General features: G+C 22.8%; 2 protein-coding genes across 2 annotated transcripts; both read left to right on the top strand.

The window, feature by feature from the left end:
* Positions 1-574: 574 nt before the first annotated feature.
* LOC122505479 (cytochrome P450 6k1-like) lies at positions 575-8,545 on the top strand. Its single transcript, XM_043617132.1, has 6 exons — positions 575-702; positions 1,974-2,807; positions 6,369-6,593; positions 6,742-7,016; positions 7,267-7,447; positions 7,672-8,545. Exons 2-6 carry the CDS (start codon positions 2,168-2,170, stop codon positions 7,845-7,847), a joined length of 1,497 nt encoding a protein of 498 aa, XP_043473067.1. The 5' UTR covers positions 575-702; positions 1,974-2,167; the 3' UTR covers positions 7,848-8,545.
* A 2,575-nt stretch (positions 8,546-11,120) lies between these two features.
* LOC122505458 lies at positions 11,121-23,703 on the top strand. The gene is made up of 11 exons (XM_043617084.1): positions 11,121-11,792; positions 14,561-14,785; positions 14,980-15,254; positions 15,965-16,145; positions 16,780-16,945; positions 17,406-17,422; positions 19,546-20,190; positions 20,366-20,590; positions 22,176-22,450; positions 22,814-22,994; positions 23,305-23,703. Exons 1-11 carry the CDS (start codon positions 11,153-11,155, stop codon positions 23,466-23,468), a joined length of 2,994 nt encoding a protein of 997 aa, XP_043473019.1. The 5' UTR covers positions 11,121-11,152; the 3' UTR covers positions 23,469-23,703.
* The last annotated feature ends 22 nt before the right edge of the window (positions 23,704-23,725 follow it).

Raw genomic sequence — 23,725 nt, 5'->3', positions numbered from 1 at the left:
AAATAATTTGAAGTAATAATTTTTTAAAAGTTAAATAATAAATTAATTAATTTAAAAAAATTTTTTAAAACTCAAAAATTCAATTTGAATTAAAAAAAACTTGACTTTGAAAAACTGAGCTTAAAAAAATTAAATATTAATAATTATAATCTACAGTTTACTTTAAAAAATTTAATTTAATACAAAATCAAAAAAATCTATTTCACACCAAATTTGATAAATAATTCTTTGTTAAATAGTAAACGAAAAAGAAAAAAGAGCACGTATTTTATTCTTTTACGTAAGTATTGAAAAATTTATTTTGTAAATTATCTTCAAATATAATGAAAGAATCGTGAAAATATTTCAATTTCTTAAAAAAAAAAAAAAAAAATGTCCAATTGCATTAAAGTTGTAAATTTCATTTGGAACAGAGCAAAGAAATCATTTCATTTAAATCAATATAAAAAAATTTGATTTCTTTCCTTGAGTCATTATTAATAATATTTTTTAATTTCTCACGTATTTCGTGATTATTATTGATTTTCTTCTTTTATTTTTCATTTCTTTTGTATTCCGCAATTTACAAATATATTCGTATATAAGGAGAAAATTTTATGATTCATACTTTATTTTTCATTTTAATTCTGAATGTGAAAAATAAATTTAATTTCAATTTGTTTACCTAGATTACAAAAACGAATAAACATAATAAACATAAAAGTGAGTAAAGTAAATATTTGTCTATCTAATTTCAAGTTTAACGAATATTTCTATTTTTAAAATTAATTAGAGAACAAATTTTTATTTTTGAAAAAAACAATTATGATGTAAATTACAGAATTATTACATCTTGAAACAGTTTTCTCATTTTTTTTAATGACCAAAAGAAGTTTTAAAAATAAATTCTTGTCAAGAATTTAATTATTAATTTAATTATTAATAATTCAATTACATTCATAAATAGTTCAATACTAAAATTCTTCGCAACAAATTAATTATTTTTAAAAAATGTAATAAAATTCTTCGCTAGAATTCGATTATTTAAAAAAAATTTTAATAAAATCCTTTAATGGAATTCAGTTATTTTCAAAATTTTTAATAAAGTTTCTGTCAAGCAATAAGTTATTTTTATAGATATTTAAATTCTTCGAAGGATTTCAGTTATTTTCATAACAATTTTAATATAATTTTTATTAATAATTGAATTATTTTTAAAAATTGTACTAAAATCCTTTAAAAAGAATTCAATTATTTACAAAAATTTTAATAAAATTCTTGGTACTAATTCAATTATATTCAAAATAATAAAATTCTTCCTTTGAATTTACTTATTTTCAATATAATTTTAATAAAAAATTTCTCGAAGGAATTAATTTTTTTATAAAAATTTTAATCAAATCCGCTCCAAGAATTCAATTTTCAAAACTTTTTGACAAAATTTATCTATAAAAAATTCAACTATTCTAAAAAATTTTAAATATTTCTATCAAAGAATAAAATAAAATTATTTTAGATTCAAAGTTATAAAAGTTACAAAAATTACAATTGTTTTATTAATAAAGTTAATTTAAAATTAAAATAAAATTCACTGATTATTAAAGCAAAATTAATCAAAATAAAATAGTTTCTAAATTTTTCTTATACAAAATATTTCGCAAAACTTATCTCTATTTTGATTTAGTAAAAATTTACATAGAACAAAATTTAACTATTTTTATTATAATAAACTAATAAAGTCTTTAACGTTTTAGAATGTTAATTTAAATTTACAAATTTTAATTATAATTTTTTATTTAAAACAATTTTGATTTTAATTTATTAATTAAATTAATTAATTAATAATTAACTAATTATTGGACTTTTTGTACTTTGGAATTTCTAATTATTGGAACGTTTAAATTTGGACCTTTTTGTACTGCTACCAAACTATCATTCAATCATCAAAACGCTTAAATATGTTAATTATAATTATTTTATTAATTATGTTTCAGATGCTTCTTTTAATTTAGAATAATCGCTTTTCCTTTGAACCCAAACTGAAGAAACATTATACTAGTCATTAATTTATTTATGATGTTGTTTGCAAAACAGTTTTACTGGAAAAACTGTTAAACAAAAATTATCAGTGAAAAGAAAAAGAAAAGAAATTTAAAAACAATCGATAAAAAATTAAAGTACCGATAATATGACAATTATCATCACAACATTACTACTAGTTTGCGCTATTGTTCTTCTCTTTCGATTTTACGCGAAATACAAATTAAATTACTGGAAACGACGTGGAGTCGAATCACTGCCAACAGATTCAATTTTCGGTAATTTCAAGGATGCTGTACTTTTTAGAACAGCACCAGGATGGCATCTTGGTATATTGCACAAAGCAGCCGCCACAAATCTTCGCTTGTTGGGATTCTACATTTTTCACAAACCATGCATTCTTATAAAAGATCCAAAATTAATCCGTCAAATTATGGTCGCCGATTTTGAGAATTTCTCCGATCGTCATTTTGGTGGATCCAAACAGACCGACAGCATTGGAATGGTTAATTTATTTGGACTGAAGAATCCGGCATGGAAATACGTGAGAACAAAAATCACTCCAACTTTAACGAAAGGAAAACTAAAATTAATGTTGCCATTGATGAAGGAAGTTGGAGAAAATATGGTCGATTATATTGATAGTGAAACGGCAGATGTTAAGGGTATCAAAAAAATCGACGCTCAAGAGTTGAATTACAAATATACAACCGATTTGATTTCAATTATTGGACTCGGAACAAAATTGGATTCATTCAAGAATCCTAATAATGATCTCACCAAAGTTGGTAAGTTTGCTTATCGAAGCAACAAAACATTATTAGACAATAAAAATCTGTTGTTGCCTACAGCATCCCAAACAGCACTGAAACTTCACTAATAAAATCTTTAATAAATTTTTCGGAAAGTATTTAAAAATACGGACTTTACGGACCAACTGACAAAAAATAAAATCAGTCCGAATCAAATAAGAGAACATGTAACTTAAAACTAGAAATTAAATTTTTCTTAACTATAAAACATGAAGAAATCGATAACTCCGAGTCTTCGACTCGAAGTCATCCATTTCTTCATGTTTTATAATAATTAATAATAATTATTTATAATAATTAAAATCATTATCAATTCAATTATTATTTTTAAGAATTATTATCTAAAATTCTTCTTCATCGATTTTTCTTTATCGATTATTTTTAATAATTTTCGAAAAAGTTCTTTGACAATTTTCAAATTCATTTCTTTACAATATTCAATTTTACGAAATTTCAATTATTCCTAAATTCTTTAATTAAATAAATATTAGAAAATAGAAACTAAAAATAATATTGAAAAAATATTGAAAAAATATTGAAAAAACTCAATTAAACTTTTTCAAAAAAATTAATTACAAAATTCAATTATTATTTCAAATTTTAACTGAAATTCATTTTTATGAAATGAAAATCAATTTTTATTAGACTATTCTACTAGAATTCAATTATTTAAATACAAATTTAAATGTAAAAATGCAAATAAATAATTTATTGAATAATTGAAAGTTTCTTAAAATTCAATTCCCATAAAAAATCGTTATCAACAAATTTTCAAATAATTGAATTCTATCAACGAATTTTAATAAAATTTTTAAGAATTTTAAGAATAATTACATTTTTCGAGAAATTTAATTAAAATTGTATTAAAAATAATTGAAATTCTGCATTGAATTTGATTGTTTATGAAAATAATTGAATTCTTGCGAAGAATTTTATTAAAATTTTCAAAAATAATTAAATTCTTGTAAAAAATTAACAGGAATTCAATTATTTTTAAAAATTTTAATAAAATTCTTGGCATAAATTAAAAATAACAAAATTCTTAGCAGATTTTCAATTACTTTCAGAAATTTTAATAAAATTTTTCCCAAGAATTTAAATATTTTCGTAAAAATAATAAAAATCTTTGCAGAGATTCAATTATTTTCAAAAGTCTTAACAAAATTCTTCGCAAGAATTCAATTATTTTCAAAAATATCAGAATTTTAGCAGAAACTCAAACATTTTAAAAAGTTTTGATAAAACTTTTTTTGGTAGAAATTTAATTATTTTCAAGACAATTTTAAAAAAATGTTTCGATAAAATACAATTATTTTTCAAATTCTAATGAAATTCTTCGAAAGAATTCAATTATTTAAATACAAATAAAATGCAAATAAATAATTTATTGAATAATTGAATGTTTCTTGGAATTCAATTCCTATTAAAAATTTTATCAACAAATTTTTAAATAATTAAATTCTTTGTTCGAATTTTAATAAAATTTTTAAGAAATTTTTTGAGGAATTCGATTAAAATTCTATTGAAAATAATTGAATTCTCCTAAAAAGAATTTTATTACTTTTGAAAATAATTGAAATTTTGCAATGGATATTATTAAAATTTTTGAAAATAATGGAATACCTATTATTACTTTAGAAAATAATTGAATTCGTGTGATAAATATTGTTAATTATGAAAATAATTGAAATTTTTTAATGAATTTTATTAAAATTTTTGTAAATAATTGAGAAAAATTAAATTCTTACAAATTTCCTCGATAAATTAAATAAAAAAATTTTAAAAATATAATTGAATTTCAGCGAAGAATTGCATTGAAATTTTTTTAATATAATTGAATTCTTTTAAATAATTGATTTTTTCGAAAAAATTTAATGAAAATTGGTTGAAAATAACTAAGTTCTTGTAAACATTTTATTATTTATGAAAATAATTGAATTTGGAGAAATTTTTTAATATAATTGAATCGTTTTATTAGTATTAGAAACAATTGAATTAATTCTTGCATCGAATTTTATTAAAATTTTAAAAAATAATTGAATTCCTGAGAAGAATTCAATTTAAATTTTTTTAAATAACTGAATTTTTGCGAAGAATTTTATAAAACTCTTTTTAAATAATTGATTTAAAAAAAAAAAATTAATGAAAATTGGTTTAAAATAACTAAATTCCTGTAAAAATTGTATTATTTATGAAAATAATTGAATTTCGAGAAATTTTTGGGAATAATTAAATAATTTGAATTCTTGCATCGAATTTTATTAAAATTTAAAAAAATAATTGAATTCCTGAGAAGAATTCTATTTAAATTTTTTTAAATAATTGAATTCTTGCGAAGAATTTTATTTAAATTGTTTAAAATAATTGAATTCTTGCGAGGAACTTTATTAAACTTTTTTTTAAGTAATTGAATTCTTGTATAGAATTTTATATAAAAATCTTTTAAAATAATTGATTTGTTTCGAAAATTGATTTTAAATAACTAAATTCCTCTTAAAAATTTTTTATTATTTGTGATAATAATTGAATTTCGAGAAATTTTTGAAAATAATTGAATCATTTTATTAATATTAGAAATAATTGAAACTAACCGATGAGTTTTATTATTTTTAAAAATAATTCAATTCTTGCAATGAATTTTATTAAAAAATTTTTAATTATTAAATTTCTGAGAAAATTTTTTTTAAATAATTGAATTTTTGCGAATAATTTTATTACATTTAAAAATAATTGACTTTCTGCAATCATTTGTAATTTCTCTAAAATTCTCAAAATTATATCGTACAATTTACGAACTTTTCATCCTTTTTGAATGAAATTACGGACTTTACGGACCATTTTTCAAAAAACGGACTTTTACGGACTTGAAGCAAAGTTACGGACTTTTTCATGATTTACGGACCTACTTCGAGCCCTGTGATAGAAATTATTGCATTGGCACTTTTCTAATTGAGAGTCATGATTAAAGAACCTTTTATAACTTTTTGGGACTCAAAATTCTCGACATCACTGATTAAAAAAAGGATTTAGAATTTCAATTTCTTGTTGTATTTTAATCATTCCATATTTATATAAAGATTACGAGATAATGTACCGCCAAAAATGGTGATTTAAATCACTTTAATTTTTGATTCATAGAAGAATAATTTTGAGCTTAAAGAATTATGATTCTTTAAGCTCAAAATTATTCTTCTATTCATAGCCCATACAGCACCAAAAATTTCCTGAAAGATTGAATTAACTTGACTGCAACCTTTCGAATCTTTAATTGCGAAGCTCATGAAACTTGAAGTTGTTCTTTAAATGCCCGATGTTATTCAATGTTTTAACGTAAAAGTTGGCCGAACATTGAAAAACGGTCGAAATTTAAAGAATTACTTCAACTTTAATGAGCTTCGTAACTAAAGATTCCTAAGATTGCAGTCAAGCTAATTTCAACCTTCAGAAAAGTTTCGATACTACGTGGGAATCAGTTCTTTGATGAGGATTACCAATAATACCTATAGTTACTGATCTGTACTTCTTGGTATTTTACAGTGCACCAATTTTTCCACAGTTTGAAAAGAATGATAGCATTGGTCACCGTTTTCTTCATGCCGGAATTGATTGAATTATTTGGTTCAATTATGCTCTTCGACTCGAGTTTCATAAAAAAGGTTTTCTTTAAAGCACTACAAGATAGAGAAAAGTCAGGAATTGAGAAAGGAGACTTTCTTGATTCGCTAATTAAATTGAAGAATGAACCACAAAATCCCGATTACAGTGAGTATCCAACAGTATACACGATTACTAATGAAATAGCAGTAATTTATCAAAATTCTGATGAATTCAAAAATCAAAATTCTAATTCATCATAGAGTCTAATAATAAATTTACCAATTTCTCTAAATTTCTACAAACCTTTCTCCAGAATTCGAGGGTAACAATCTCTTCTATCAATCCGGAACATTTTTCTCTGGATTTGAGTCCAGCTCAACTGCGACGTCATTTACAATAATGGAATTGGCGAAACATTCCGAATTTCAGCAGAAAGCGAGGGAGGATGTTAATGCAGCAATAGAGAAGCATGGACTGACTTATGAGGCATTCAACGACATGAAGTATCTCGAACAATGCATTGCTGAAGGAATTCGACTTCATCCTCCAGTAGCCACAATTGATCGATACACCAGACAAGACTATCAGGTAACAATTACCTTATTCTGCATTTTCACTTTGCACACTACTTTCACTTAGAAAGAAACTAGGAAGAAAAGCAACTAAATATCCCTAATGAAAAATTTAAATAGCAGTAAAGAAAAGATCAACAATTTAAAACTTTCCTTTCTGTCTGAAAATAACTAAGACCTATGCCTTATTTCTGCTAAGAATTCTTTTTGTTCTCCAGTATTCAGAAGTACTTTTACGATTTGAAAATGATTAATTTTCTGTTTAGATTCCCGGTACTGATGTTGTTCTGGAAAAAGGAACTGCAGTCTACATTTCACTTTATGGACTGCATCAAGATCCTCAATACTTTAAAGATCCATCAGCCTATAATCCTGAGCGATATAATGAGGGAGTAAATATTTCCGAAGCTTATATTCCATTTGGTGTAGGACCCCGAATGTGTGTTGGTAAGTTCACACTATCATTTTTGCTACATCGACTCTAATTACAACCATCATTTCTATAAAGTAAAACAACACTTGAACCTCGATTATCCGAACTGTGAATCATTGTATCCAAACTTTTTCGTCATCAAAAACCCAATGCATCATTTTTCACCTCTATCGGTACACGAATCTCATAATACCGAAAAAAAAAGACACTAATCTTTTAATTTTAATTTGTTTTCCAGGTATGAAAATTGGTCAGTTACACGCCAAGGTTGTTATAGCAATGATTTTAAGAAAGTACGAAATGGGACAATTGCCCATCGATAAGATAAGTCTGGACAACCGATCAACATTTACTGCTGCCGCCAATGGCATTAATCTTCAATTCAAAGAAGTCCAGTCATATATAAGCGCATAATTATAGTATTAGGATAATATTTTTGATTTTACTTTAATTGCACGGTAAAAAGCAATAATTGTATTTCTTGTTTCTTGTTTCGAATATAGTTAACTATACCCATATAGTAATGTTTTTAAAAGTTATTTATTTGCAAATTATCAATGCTAATGTTTAAAAGTTAACGTTAAAAATTATTTCAGTTTTCTAATTCTAATGTCTTAGAATAAAAAATGTATAAAAATTTCCAAGTTTGGAGCAATGTACAGATAGAAGTTTTATTTTATATATATAAGGATAATGAATGCTTTGAAGATGTTATTTAACCAATTAGATCTTAATAATTCTTAGGAATATCATAAATGAATAATATCATAAATAAATTCATTCAACTATTCTGTGTCATATGTATTTGATATTCTGTATCTTTGTTTCATTGGGTTTTTGTCTTCTATAAACTAGGTACATTTTTTGATATAATAAATATTAAACTTCGAAATAATTGTTTCTTTAAAAGAATGCTTAAAGAATGATGTTGATGATAATTATTTTCTTGGAAAAAAATTGTTTTTCTATTAATCACCTTATTGGAAACTTGGCTATATAAACGGTCATTCTTAATTAAACCTTATCATAGTTTTTTCAACATTTGACTTGTGAAGTAATTATTTGCAAAATTACAAAATGAGGATAGTACAATAAAGCTAACTAAACTTTCATTTATTGCGTTTTTATAATTTTCTAATTACCTTCATTTCTTTACTACCCTTTATTTTATAAATTAAAAAAATTTTTATTTCTTGAAAAAAAATATTCAATTATGTAGAAATAAATTTCATCGCACCCCAAATTACATTTTTTTTAAATGTAATTTCCAAATCGTTCCAAACATAACAATTTTTTCAATAATTATTTATCAAAATTTTCCAAAAATCCGAGAAGAGAGCGCGGATCAGGGTGCATTCCTCTATATTTTCCAAAAGATCCAGACCTTATTTCTCATTTAAAAATAAGAAAAGAATATTTTGAGTCGGGATTTTTTGGAAAATATAGAGAATGCCTCCCTGACCTGCGCTCTTCTCGGAATTTTGCAAAATTTTGATAAATAATTATTGGAAAATTGATCTAAAGTGGAGTAATAATTCTATATTAAATAATTGATTTTATTCGAAAATATTTAATGAAACTTGAATTTTAAATAATTAAAAATTTTATTATTTATAAAAATAATTGAATGTTTATGCGAAAAATTTTATTAAAATTCTTCTAAATAATTAAATTTTTTTGTGGAAATTCTATTTTCAATCAATTCTTATTAGAAAGATCTTCAACAATACAATTATTTTTAATAAAAACAAAATTTAATATTTCTTAAAAATGATTTCTTATAAAAGCTTTATCAAAATTTTTGAAAATAACTGATTTGTTACGAAGAATTTCATTAAGATTTTTGAAAAAAATTATATTTTTTCAAGAAATTTAATTAAAAATGCATTAAAAATTATTACTAAATTTTAATAAACAAATCATATCAAAATTTTTTTACATAATTGAATTCTTTCGAAGATTTTTAATAAAAATTTTTAAGAACAATTGCATTTTTCGACGAATTCATTTAAAATTATATTAGCAATAATTGAAATTCTGCGATGAGTTTTATTATTTTTGAAGATAATTGAATTTTTGCAATGAATTTTATTAAAATTATTAAAAATAATTGAACTTTTTAGAAGAATTTTATTTAAATTTTTTTAAATAATCGAATTCTTGGGAAATACCTATTTAATTACATTTTTTTTTAATAATTATTGAATTCTTGCGAAGAATTTTATAAAAATCTTTTAAAATAATTGATTTTTTTCGAAAAAGTTTGTGAAAATTGTTTTAAAATAATTAAATTCCTGTGAAAATTTTATTCTTCATGAAAATAATTGAATCCTTGCAAAGAATTGAAAAAATCTTTTTTTGAATAATTGAATTTTTTTAATTGAAATAATAGATATTGAAAATAATAATTGAATTTCGAAAATGATAGAAAATAATTAAAAGTGTATATTAAAAATAATTGAAATTCTGCAATGATTTTTATTATTTATGAAACCAATCGAATTATTGCGAAGAATTTTATAAAAATCTTTTTAAATAATTGATATTTATCGAAAAATTTTGTGAAAATTATTTTAAAATAATTAAATTCCTATGAAAATTTTATTTTTTATGAAAATAATTAAATGCTTGCAAAGAATTGAAAAAAACCTTTTTTTTTTGAATAATTGAATTTTTTTAATTGAAATAATAGATAATGAAAATAATTGAATTTCGAAAATGTTAAAAAATAATTAAAAGTGTATTAAAAATAATTTAAATTCTGCAACGATTTTTATTATTTATATGAAAAAAATTTTTATATGAAAACAATTTTAAAATAATTAAATTCTTTCAGGAAATGTAACTAAAAATGTATTTAAAATATTAAAATTTAATAAACAAATTATATCAAAATTGAATATTCTTAAAAATTCCCTCGACAAATTTAATGAAAATTTTTGAAAATAATTGATTTTCTGCAAAGAATTGCATTAAAATTTTTTTGAAATTGAATTCTTTTAAATATTTAATTAAAATTGTATTTTAAATAATTCAATTCCTGTAAAAAATTTATTATTTATGAGAATAATTGAATGTTTGCGCGAAATATTCAATTAAAATTCTTCTAAATAATTGAATTCTTTTTATTTAAATAGTATACCTATAAATATTGAAAATAATTGAATTTCGAGAAATTTTTGAAAATAATTAAATCGTTTTATTTATTTATTTATTTATTTATTTATTCAAAATACACGGGCTTTAAAGCCCAATCGTACCAAGTACTGTTGAAAATTTACAACGTAATTATTAAACTAAATGGCTGCGTTTTATTATAGTATTAGAAATAATTGAAATTCTGCGATGAGTTTTATTATTTAAAATTTTAAATAAATTAAATTCAATTGCAATTGAATTCTTGCAATGAATTTTATTAAAATTTTTAAAAATGCGACTGAATTCTTGAGGAGAATTTTTAAAGAAAATTTTTAAATAATTGAATATTTGTATTGACAAATAAATTATGTGATAAGTATATTTTAAGAAAAGCTATATAGAAGTACAATCATGTCTCTGTATAATATTTTCCAATAGTAAATACTCTATTTAAAGATCAATTGTAAAACTTTAAGTAAACAAATTAAAAGCAAATCACAAAATCTTTAAATGACCTTTTGATACATTTTATAGTATATAAATGGCAGTCATATTCTCAAACATTCAGTTTATGTTCAGCTATGTCTATGATAGTTACAACATTAGCACTAGCGGGAGCTGTTGCTCTTCTCTTTCGATTTTACGCGAAATACAAATTAAATTATTGGAAACGACGTGGAGTCGAATCACTGCCAACAGATTCAATATTCGGTAATTTCAAGGATGCTGTACTTTTTAGAACAGCACCAGGATGGCATCTTGGCAAATTGTATAAAGATGCCACAGAAGATGCGAAATTATTGGGATTCTACATTTTTCACAAACCATGCGTTCTTCTGAGAGATCCAAAATTAATCCGACAAATTATGGTTGCCGATTTTGAAAATTTCTCCGATCGTCATTTTGGAGGGTCCAAACAAACCGACAGTATTGGAATGAAAAATTTGTTCGCCCTGAAGAATCCTGGTTGGAAATATGTGAGATCGAGAATCACTCCAACTTTATCGAGAGGAAAACTAAAATTAATGCTGCCAAGGATGAAGGAAGTTGGCGAAAATATGATAGACTATATTGATAGTGTAGCATCTGATTGTGAAGGAGGTAAAAGAATCGACGCTCAAGATTTGAGTTTTAAATATACAACCGATTTGATTTCTGTTGTTGCACTTGGAACAACATTAAATTCGTTCCAGAATCCTAATCATCCTCTCACCAAAGTTTGTAAGTTTTATACAACGTTTTATATCTAACAAGAAATAATTTTATAGCAAATTAGAAATTTTGTAGCATTTTATAAAGCTGAAACTGGCACCCATTCAATTTTAGAAAATTAAATTTTTTGTTTAAAACAGACATATAAAATTTTGAAAAATTCAGTGGGTGCCGACAACAAGGAGCGAGTTTTAGCTTTATAAAATATATTTAAATTCAAAATTTAAATGGCTGTTCATAACTATGGGTGCTAGCGCTACCTTAGTTTAGGATTTGATACTATTTGGATAATTTTTATTTTTAGATTTGTGACACTAATAGCAATTTTCTCTGAAAATTTGCACAAATTTACATTCGATAATAATTGTTAATAATAATAATATAATTATCGAATTGTTAATAATAATAATTATTCTAAAAAATGTTAATAAAATTCTTAAAAACAATTCAACAAATTTTAATGAAATAATTTTTTTATTTGAATCAATTTAAATAAATAAAACAATAAAATTAATAAAATTTTAAACGATATACAATTTTTATTTTCACATTTTCGAAATTCAATTATTTTCAATAATCTACTATTTTAATTAAAAATTCCCCGAAAGAATTCAATTATTCAAAGTTTTTAAAATTCTTTGCAAGCATTCAATTATTTTTAAAAATAATAAAAATTTTACTGGAATTTAATTATTTTAAAACAATTTTCACACAATTTTTTAAAAAACATCAATTATTCAAAAAGATTTTTATAAACTTCTTCGCCAGAATGCAATTATTTAAAAAAATATAATATAATGTTCTTCTCAAGAATTCAATTATTTATGAAATGTTTAATAAAATTCTTCTCAGAAATTTAATTATTTAAAAAAATTTTAACAAAATTCGTTGGAAGAATTCAATTATTTTCAAAATTAATAAAACTCATCGCAGAATTTCAATTATTTCTAATAGATTCAATTATTTTCAAAAATTTCTGGAAATTCAATTATTCAATTAATTTAATAAATAATAAAATTCTTAACAGGAATTTAGTTATTTTAAAAGAATTTTCACCCACTTTTTCGAAAAAAAGCAATTATTCAATTATTTTCATAAATAATAAAATTTTCACAGGAATTTAATTATTTTAAAACAATTTTCACAAAATTTTTTAAAAAGATTTTTATGAAATTCTTATCAAGAATTCAATTATTTAAAAAAAAAATTAAATTAAATAATTCGCAAGAATTTAATTATTTAAAAAAATTTTTCTCAGAAATTTAATTATTTTAAAATTTTTTAATAAAATTAATTGCAAGAATTCAATTATTTTTAAAAATAATAAAACTCATCGCTTAGTTTCAATTATTTCTAATATTATAATAAAATGATTCAATTATTTTCAAAAATTTCTCGAAATTCAATTATTATCACAAATAATAAAAATTTTTACATGTATTTAGTTATTTTAAATCAATTTTCGAAACAAATCAATTATTTTAAAAGATTTTTATATAAAATTCTTTACAAGAATTCAATTACTTAAAAAAAAGTTTAATAAAGTTCCTCGCAAGAATTCAATTATTTTAAACAATTTAAATAAAATTCTTCGTAAAAATTCAATTATTTAAAAAAATTTTAATAAAATTCGATGCAAGAATTCAATTATTTACAAAAAAAAATAGAACTTATCACAGATGTTCAATTATTTCAATACTAATAAAACGATTCAATTATTTTCAAAAATTTCTCGAAATTCAATTATTTTCATAAATAATACAATTTTTACAGGAATTTAGTTATTTTAAATTAATTTTCATTAAATTTTTTCGAAAAAATCAATTATTTAAAAGAATTCAATTATATTAAAAAAATTTCAATGCAATTCTTCGCTGAAATTCAATTATATTTTCAAAATTTTTTATTTAATTTGTCGAGGAAATTTGTAAGAATTTAATTATTCTCATTAACAATGAAATTCTTCTATGGTATTTAATTTTTTTTCACAAATAATAAAAATTATCACACGATTTCAACTATTTTTAATACAGTTTTAAACAAATTCCTTAAAAAGATGCAATTATTCTTAAAAAAAATTTATTAAAATTCTTCGAAATAATTCAATTGTTTTTAAAAATGTTGAAAAACTTCTTTGTAAAAATTCAATTATAAGAAATATTCAATTATTCAATAAATTATTTATTTTTGTATTTAAATAATAAAGTAAAGTCTCATTTTTTATGTTTATTTTATATTAAAGCAAAGAAAAAGTTAAGGTCATTGGTTAAAAAAATTAGTTCTTTTTCGATTGTTAATAACTTAAGAGCTGTTAGTTTTTTAAAAAATTTGTAACAAGATTAATTATTCATTTTTCCATTAAAAAAACATAAAAAAAATTTTCTTTTTTTTAAAAGTTAAGTTAAGTTTTTTTTAGTTATTGTTTTTTGAAAATTTTTACAATTAACGATAACAATATTAAATATTAATAATAAAACTATTAAATATTAATAATAAAACTATTTAATATTAATAAAAAAATGATTAAATATTAATAATAAAACTATTAAATATTGAAAGATTTTTAAGCGATTTCAAAGTTCAAATTATATAAATACGATAATAAATAACTTATTTGCAATTTTGGGAAAATGACCCATATAGTATTAATAGCGTTTTTACAAATAAGAAAAATAAACCCCCCGCTTTCTCCAATTGTTTTTGAAAACTATTTTTTACTATCAGCCCCTTAATTGTCAACTTATCGTTTGTTAATTTATTCCTTTTGTCATTTTTAGTGGACGACTTTTTCCACAGTTTGAAAAGAATGGTAGCATTAGTCACCGTTTTCTTCATGCCAGAATTAATTGAATTATTTGGTAAAGTTATGCTATTCGACTCGAGTTTTATGAAGAAGGTTTTCTTCAAGGCAATGGAGGACAGGGAAAATTCGGGAATTAAGAAGGACGACTTTCTTGATGCTGTAATTAAATTAAGGAATGATCCTCAAAATCCTGTTTATAGTAAGTATTTATAGCTACACCATCTAAAAGTACACAGAAAAAACGATAATCTAATTTTAAGAAGCGCCTACTTAAAATTAGATTACCGTTTTTTTTTTTTTTTGTGTAGGACCCTCTAAAAATATTAATGCAAAAATTATCAAAACTTCTAAATGATTCTTAATTTCTAAATGAATTTCTAAATTTCTCTCTAGAATTCGAAGGAGATAATCTCTTTAACCAAACTGGGACATTTCTCGCTGGATTTGAGACCAGCTCAACTGCCACAGCATTTACCATACTGGAATTAGCGAAACAACCCGAATTTCAGCAGAAAGCGAGGGAAGACGTTAATGCAGCAATAGATAAGCATGGACTGACTTTTGAGGCTTTTAATAACATGAAATATCTCGACAAGTGTATTGCAGAAGGCATTCGTCTTTATCCTCCAGTTTCGACCCTTGACCGATACACCAAAGAAGACTACAAGGTACCATATATAGTTATGCTTTTTTGCCTTACTTTCGCCTATACTCCCCAACAGCATCTAAACTTACAGAAAACATTGACAATATTGCTGCAAGTTTCACAATATTCAGGCAATGTTTTCAATGTTGCTGCAAGTTTAGATGCTGTGCGGGCTAGAACACTATTTAGTAAATCAGAAATGGTACAAATTATCCTTAAGAGAAAACTATTTCTTAATGGAAAATTTACTATTTAGAAGCACTTTATACTGTTACCCAACACATCATCAAAAGTTTCCTGAAAGTTAAAATTAACTTGACCGCAGACTACAAAACTCGCATCGACCTTGAAGTAATGCTTTAAAAGTCCACTGCTTTTTAATGTTTGCAAATAAAGTCTCTCGACTGCAATCATCAAAAACTTATTCATATAGTTACAACACTCAGAACTCGAACTAATGCTTTAAATGTTTGCAAATAAAGTCTCGACTGCAACCAACAAAATCTTCATAGTTGCAACACTCAGAACTCGAAGTAATGCTTTAAATGTTTGCAAATAAAGTCTCGACTGCAACCAACAAAATCTTTACAGTCGCAAGACTAATGAACCTTGAAGTAATTCAATTAACCTTGAATTCAAAAGTCCAAAGATGGCAAAGTTTACAAACTTACAGGAAACTTTCACTATTATCTCTGGGCCAATTTAAAAATTAAAAACGAACCTTGTTTCTAGATTCCCGGCACCGATATTGTCATTGAGAGAGGAACTGCAGTTTACGTTTCGCTTTTTGGTTTACAACAAGATCCAAAATACTTTAAGGATCCTGAAGTCTACAATCCTGAACGATTTAATGATTCAGTGAATATTTCTGACGCCTACATTCCATTTGGTATTGGACCTCGAATGTGTGTTGGTAAGTTGTCATTTCTGATTGATCTATACTTTAATTTTAAGCTTTTCTTTAATAGTAAAAGTAGGTACTCTTACTAAATAAAACTTTTACTATAGCTTAAAATACTCTTCAAATCTATATGGTAAAATCCTCTCTGGACATAAAACCATGTTCGTTCCAAAAAGGTTTTTAAAACCTTTTTAGAAAGTTTCATGTCCACTAAATAATGTTCCAGAACATTATTTGAACAATCTCTTAAAATGTTTTGGAACTTTATATGGCGAACATGAAACGTATTTAGAACATGGTTCTGGGCCCAGAGGAAGAATGTTACATTCAAGTTAATTCCGACTTTTAGGAAACTTTCGATGCTGTACAGCATCCGAAAGTTTCCTAAAAGTCGGAATTAACTTGATTACAAAAAAAGTATTCGCGATTTTTTTTTTTGATAACATTTAATTAATATCTTTCCGTATAAACGTTTCTTCCAGTTTTTTCGAAAGTATGAAAAATTGATACTAAAGTGAATGAAATGAATGTCAAAAATTTGGATCGATTTTTGTTTTGATTCACATTTTTGGTATTCGTTGCAATTTGATTCTATTAAGTTAAACAATGCCAGTAAGTTAAACTAAACAATTTCAATTTGTTTTAGGTATGAAAACTGGTCAGCTACATGCAAAGGTTGTGATAGCAATGATTTTAAGAAAATACGAAATCAAAGAATTGAATAAGGATAATATATGTCTGGACAGCCGATCAACATTCACTGCTGCTGCTGATGGCATCAATCTTCAATTTAAAGAAGTCCCGTCATGCTAGTTATTTTTAATTTGTATTGTTTTTAGTATATTCTTATTTCCCTTCTAATATAATTGTTGTTTCACTTTCGAGTAACTGAATGAATTTAATATTTATTTTCTCACTATATTGATTTAATTAATTTTACAATGTTAACGAACTCTCTGATTATTTATTGATAAGAATGACAATGTTAAGACTTATCTATACTCTCTAAATCTGAAATAGTACTTTTCAACTAATTTTTAGGGCCAGTTTCACCAACTCCGATTAAAAGTTAATCAATGAATAAATCCTTCATCGACCAATCATGGCTATACTAAAAATCTATCAAAAAACTACTAATTCTGGTAATAATAAATCACCTGACTAATGTGAAATAGTAAAAAATACGACTTCCAATGAATTAGTTATTTTCTTTTCTTTTTCTCTTTTTTTTATAAAAAAATAATTAGTAGATTACAACTAAAAACTAAACAGTTACAAATACAATTATAGTAAACGAATCCTCACTCTTTATTAGTAGAAAAACTACTATTTCAGATTTAAACTATAGAATTAATAACTATTTATATTAGAAAAGTAAGAATTGTATATATTAAGGGAGTAATCAAAATTAGAAGGGAATTATAAATATTTTTAAAATTAGAAATTATAATATATCATTTTTTAATTTTTATAAAATATAAATTTTATGTATGTATATAAATTGTTATCGTCAAAAAACTTTACTCTGTTAGAAATAAATTATTAGAAATTATAAATAGAAATAAATAGAAATAAAATTTTAGAATAAAATAAAAAAAAAAGATTTACTGGCTGTATTTATTAAAAATTTCCTTTAAAAATTTAACAATATAATCGTGAATTTTCATCTTTTGATTCAATTATTAGAATTTCGGTTCTTGCCAGTCACTTTCAATGACATCGAAATATTAAATATTTAAATAAATTGAATAATTATAAAGTTATAAATAATAATGAAAAATAACAATTTTTTTTCAACAATTCTTTTTTTCACCCAACAATGACAATATTATTTCTAACCTTAGTATTTAAAATTAGTTTTTAATTTTCTTCATTTTTAAAAAGGCTTTTTTCCAAAACGAGGCGGTATATCAGATTAAATTATTTTGTACCTAAAAAAACGATTCTGGTCTTGACATTATTTTTTTGGATTTTGGGAGTCGATTTTAAAATTAGGGCTTTTTTTAAAAATGTCCTTTATCCGAAACAGATCGGTACTTAAAAATGTTTTTTGAATTTTTGGGTTTCTATTTTAAAATTAGTGCTTTTTTAAAAAGAGAAGAGCTTTTTCTGAAGGTACTTAGAAATTATTCAGAATTAATTTTTGATTCAGAAAAAATTTATATTTTGAAAAAAGATTCTGGCCTTGATATTGTTTTTTTGAGTTTTTGGGAATAGATTTAAAAAATAGGGCAAAAAAATTTATCAGTACGAAAATTCAAAATTTGCTACAATTATGAATTTAATCTTAAATTTCAAATCAAATTCATAACTTATATTTATTGAACTAATATCTTTACATTCACAACTTGTGAAATTTTTCAAATTTTTTATTAATATTTCGAAATACAGAAATAGATTTCCAAATTAAAGACTATTAAAATGTTAAATTTGGGATTTTTATCATAATATTATTTTTAACCTTTCTTATCATATTAGTCACGCAAATTCAGGAATTAACAGATTTTATCATTTTCTTTACGATCATTTTAATATTTGTATTAACAAATTTATCAGCTTACTTTAAATCTATTTTATCTATAAAATAAAAATATCTGAAAATTAAACTCTAGACACAAATATTTACAAAATATTGTTTATAAAGAATTAACAATAAGTAAATGTTCTTACTGCTATTTTAAGAACAACATTTTTTCCTGTCTAAGCTAAAATAAGGAAAATTTACTTAGTGTAGTATATTTTGACAAACTGTTGATACAATAATTTAAACTGCGCATCAGTATTGGAAAATGTTTTCGCTTTTTAAATTTTTCTTCTTTTTTTGTTTATGGAAAAATCAAAAAAATAAACTTATTTCGAACAATATATTGCATTTTTTTTTTATTCTATTCGTTTTTCAATTTTCACTAAAGGAGCTGACAATAAAAAGTTTTTAGGTTTTTGTTGCCAAGGGCCGAAACTAGAATGTCTGGTTGTAATTCCTAACGGCCCTCTTGGGGCCGTTACATTACGTCATAGCAACCGTTGTTATAAAAATGGTTACCATAGTTTTTATGGAAACTTTTCTCGAGAGTTAATGATTTATTTTATTTTTTTGATGCCATGAAACTCAAAGATGTAGGTGCTTTATAACAGCTTCTCTTAATGATTTTTTTGTAAAAGAATTTCTGTATAAATTATTTCCCAAATTTTGGCTAATTTTACAAATTATTCTTTATATCATTTAATAGCATTGTAATCAAAAGATTTTATATGCAGCAGAAAAGAGAAAATTATGTTTTAGCATTAAAAAAAGAAACAAAAATTTTAATATTTCTTATCGGTAATGTATACAGCTTACAATCTGTGGTATAAAAACCCCTTTCCTGTTCGTTAAAAAATCTACTGTTATTTTTGCGTTTTAACAAATAAGAAATAATGGCATTCCTCTCGGGAATTGTTCCCTTCTTAATATCAATTGTCATTCTATTTCGATTATATGCAAAATTTAAATTATCCTATTGGAAAAGACGTGGAGTCACATCACTACCAACTGACGTTATTTTTGGTAATTTCAAAGAAGCCCTACTATTTCGTAAAGCACCGGGATGGTTTCTTGGACAATTGCATAAAGCAGCAAAACTAGATGCATCAATTTTAGGATTTTACATTTTTCACAAGCCATGTGTATTAATACGCGATCCTGAAATTATTAAACAAATGTTTGTCACTGATTTTGAAAATTTTTCCGATCGTCATTTTGCTGGTATTAAACAAAAGGACAGTACTGGTATGAAAAATCTTTTTGGCTTAAAAAATCCCACATGGAAATATGTGAGATCAAAAATAACACCAACATTGACGCGAGGTAAAATAAAACAAATGCTACCATTAATGATGGAAACTGGTGAGCCATTAATGCACTATTTGGAAAATCAAAGAGCCGATGAGAATGGAATTCGAAATGCCGATGCACAAAATATGAGTCTAAAGCATTGCACTGATTTAACAGCATCCATTGCATTTGGTACAAAGACTGATTCATTTCGTGGGTTAAATGCAGAATTTTCCCACGCATGTAAGTTGTAAAATTTATTTCCTTTAATAAAACACAAAAAAAAAAAAAAAAAAATCTAGTAGATTTAACTATACTTTTTAACTGCTCTCATCAATACTTCAATAAGTTCTCAACTGAATTTAAAAAGTTATGTATTCACTACCAAAAAGTAATTAATATTAAAAAAAAATTTCAGTCATGGATTTCTTCCAAGGAGTAAAAAGAATGACAGCATTAATAGCAGTTTTCTTTATACCAGAAATAATCGAATTTTATGGTGGTGGAGTATTTGTGAAACCTGATTTTGTAAAACACGTCTTTTGGGATGCATTAAAATCAAGGGAAGAGACAAAAGAAAAAAGAGGAGATTTCATTGATTCTTTAATAAAACTTAAAAATGAGGAACAAAATTCCGATTTCAGTAAGTAAATATTCATAATTTCTAAAAAGAATTTTATTATTTATGAAAATAATTCAATTTCTGCAATCATTTTTAATTTATTAAAAACTTATTTTTTTTTTAATTACAAATTTCTTCTTCTTTTAGTTACAAATTTTTAACTAAAAGACGAAGAAGTTTGTAAATAATTGAATTCCTGTGAAATTTTTATTATTACTTTTGAAAATATTTAAATATGTCTGCGCGCAGAATTTTGTAATTTTTTTTGAAAAGTAATTGAATTCTTTTGGAAAATTTTTAAAAATAATTGAAATTTTGACAAGAATTTTATTTAAATTTTTGAAAATAATTGAATTTTGGAGAAGAATTTTAGTATTTATAAAAATAATTGAATTTTTAAAAAAATGTTAACATAATTGAATTTCTGCGAAGAATTTTATTTCTTTTAAAAATAATTTAATTTCTGCAATTAAACTTCTTCAAAATTCATTTTTTGATAGTGTTTTTAATTAAATAAAAAGAAATTTATAAAAAATTTGTAAATAATTGAATTCCTGTAAACTTTTATTATTTAAGAAAAATAATCAAAAGTTTGAGTAGAATTTTGTAAAATTTTTTTTTAATAATTGAATTCTTTTGGAAAATTTTTGAAAATAATTGAATTTCGAATAAGACTTTTATTATTTACAAAAATAATTGAATTTCTGCAAAGAATTTTTTTAATTTTAAAAATAATTGAATTTCTGTTTTTAATTAAAAGAAGAAGAAATTGATAAAAAAAATTTGTAAATAATTGAATTCCCTGTAAAATTTTTGTTATTTAAGAAAAATAATCAAAAATTGGCGTAGAATTTTGTAAAATTTTTTTTAAATAATTTAATTCTTTTGGAAAATTTTTGAAAATAATTGAATTTTGGATAAGAATTTTAATATTTACAAAAATAATTGATTTTTTGACGAAATTTTGACGAAATTTTTGAACATAATTGAATTTCTACAAAGAATTTTATTATAATTATAAAAATAATTGAATTTCTGCAATCAAACTTCTGCAAAATTCATTTTTTTTGTGTTTTTAACTAAAAGAAGAAGAAATTTGTAAAAAATAATTTGTAAATAATTGAATTCCTGTGAAATTTTTATTATTTATGAAAATAATTAAATGTTTGCATAGAATTTTGTAAAGTTTTTTGAAAATAATTGAATTCTTTTGGAAAATTTTTGAAAATAATAATTGAAATGAAAATATGAAAATATTTGAAAATATGAAAATAATTGAATTTCGGTGAAGAATTTTATTATTTATAAAAATAATTGAATTTTTGGCGAGAATTTTTTTTAAATTCTTGAACATAATTGAATTTTTACAAAGAATTTTATTACTTTTAAAAATAATTTAATTTATTCAAAATTTATTTTTTTAGTCTTTTTAATTAAAAGAAGAAGAAATTTATAAAAAATTTGTATAAATAATTGAATTCCTGTGAAATATAATATATGTAAAAAAAATATTATTTAATAATAATAATTATAATAATAATAATCAGTGATAATAATTAAATTAAAAATAAAATATTTTTTACCATATTTAAAAAATTTTTTTCAGAGATGGATGGGGAAAATTTACTCTTTCAATCTGGAATGTTTTTGTCTGGATTTGAATCGAGTGCAACGACAACGGCCTTTACTTTAATGGAATTGGCAAATAATCACGAATTTCAAAAAGAAGCACGAGAAGATATTAATAAAGCAATTGAAAAACATGGATTAACTTACGAGGCTTTTAATGAAATGAAATATTTAGATCAATGCATCTCAGAAAGTATAAGACTTCATCCTCCAATTTCGACTCTTGATCGCTATACCAGACAAGATTACAAGGTAATAATAATCTGAATTCAACAATTTCTAAATTTATTCATTTATAATTATAAAAAATAATTTCATCAATTAAAAATTTATCTATTCCTAATTAATATCTATTCTTATTTAATTAAATTAACATCTTTAAGTGTTTTTTCTATTAAATTATTCTTTATAGGTATATTATTTTTAATTTTTTTAAAAAATTTTCTCTTTTCTATTTTCTAAATTTTAAAATTAATTAAATTAATTCAAAAATTAAACAACAAAAAATTGTCGTACTTATAAAAAAAATATTTTAATTTCGTTTGAAACAAAAAATTAAATTAAAAATTAATTTCAAAAATATAATTTCTATTAAAAAAATTTTTTTTTTTTTAGATTCCTGGCACCGACGTTGTTATTGAAAAAGGAACGCCCGTATATGTCTCTCTTTATGGAATGCATGAAGATGAACGATTTTTCGAAGACCCATTAACTTTTAATCCAAATCGATTTGATAATGATGCAAAAATTTCCGATGCATATCTTCCATTTGGAATAGGACCAAGATCATGTGTTGGTAAGTTCATATTTTTTTAAATAAATAAACAAATTAATAATTAATTAATATTAATCAAATTTAATCACTTATTTCAAATTTTAAATTTAATTAATTTAATTTTTTAATTATTTTTTTTTTAAATCAATTATTTAATTTTTAATAAAATCTATACTTTGTAATTAAATTTATTTTTTACCACAATGAAAGTAAATAATAAATAGTTATTAATAATTACACATTTTCTAATATTTTTTATTATTATTAATAATATAATAACAAATTTTAATATTAATAATAATACAAAATTTGTATATAATTTACTTTTCAGCGACAAAATTGGGACAATTACACGTGAAAGTTGTTTTAGCGACAATTTTACGTGAATATAGTGTCAATCAATTAATTAAGGACAAAACAATCTTAAATCCAAAGTCAACATTTACTGCTGCAGCCAATGGAATTAATCTTCAATTTAAAAAAATTGTTGCATAATTTTCTTTTATCAATTTTATAAACTGTTTGTAATAAAATTAATTAATCTAAATTAATTTAGTTAACTAAAATTAATTTAATTAATTAAATTAATTATTTTAATATTAATATTATTGTACAACTGCCTTTACATATTATTATCCTAGTATCTTTTGCATTATTGTAAAATTGCAAAAATATATAATGTGCTATACAATTATAACAATATGTAATAAACAATTATATCCAAAAATAATATTATTAAATATTTCTTTTGT

Source organism: Leptopilina heterotoma, unplaced genomic scaffold (genome assembly GCF_015476425.1).
Source record: "Leptopilina heterotoma isolate Lh14 unplaced genomic scaffold, ASM1547642v1 Lhet_36, whole genome shotgun sequence".
Taxonomy (NCBI): domain Eukaryota; kingdom Metazoa; phylum Arthropoda; class Insecta; order Hymenoptera; family Figitidae; genus Leptopilina; species Leptopilina heterotoma.
Note: the sequence above shows the minus strand (reverse complement) of the source record. Positions and strands in the feature narration are given on the sequence as shown.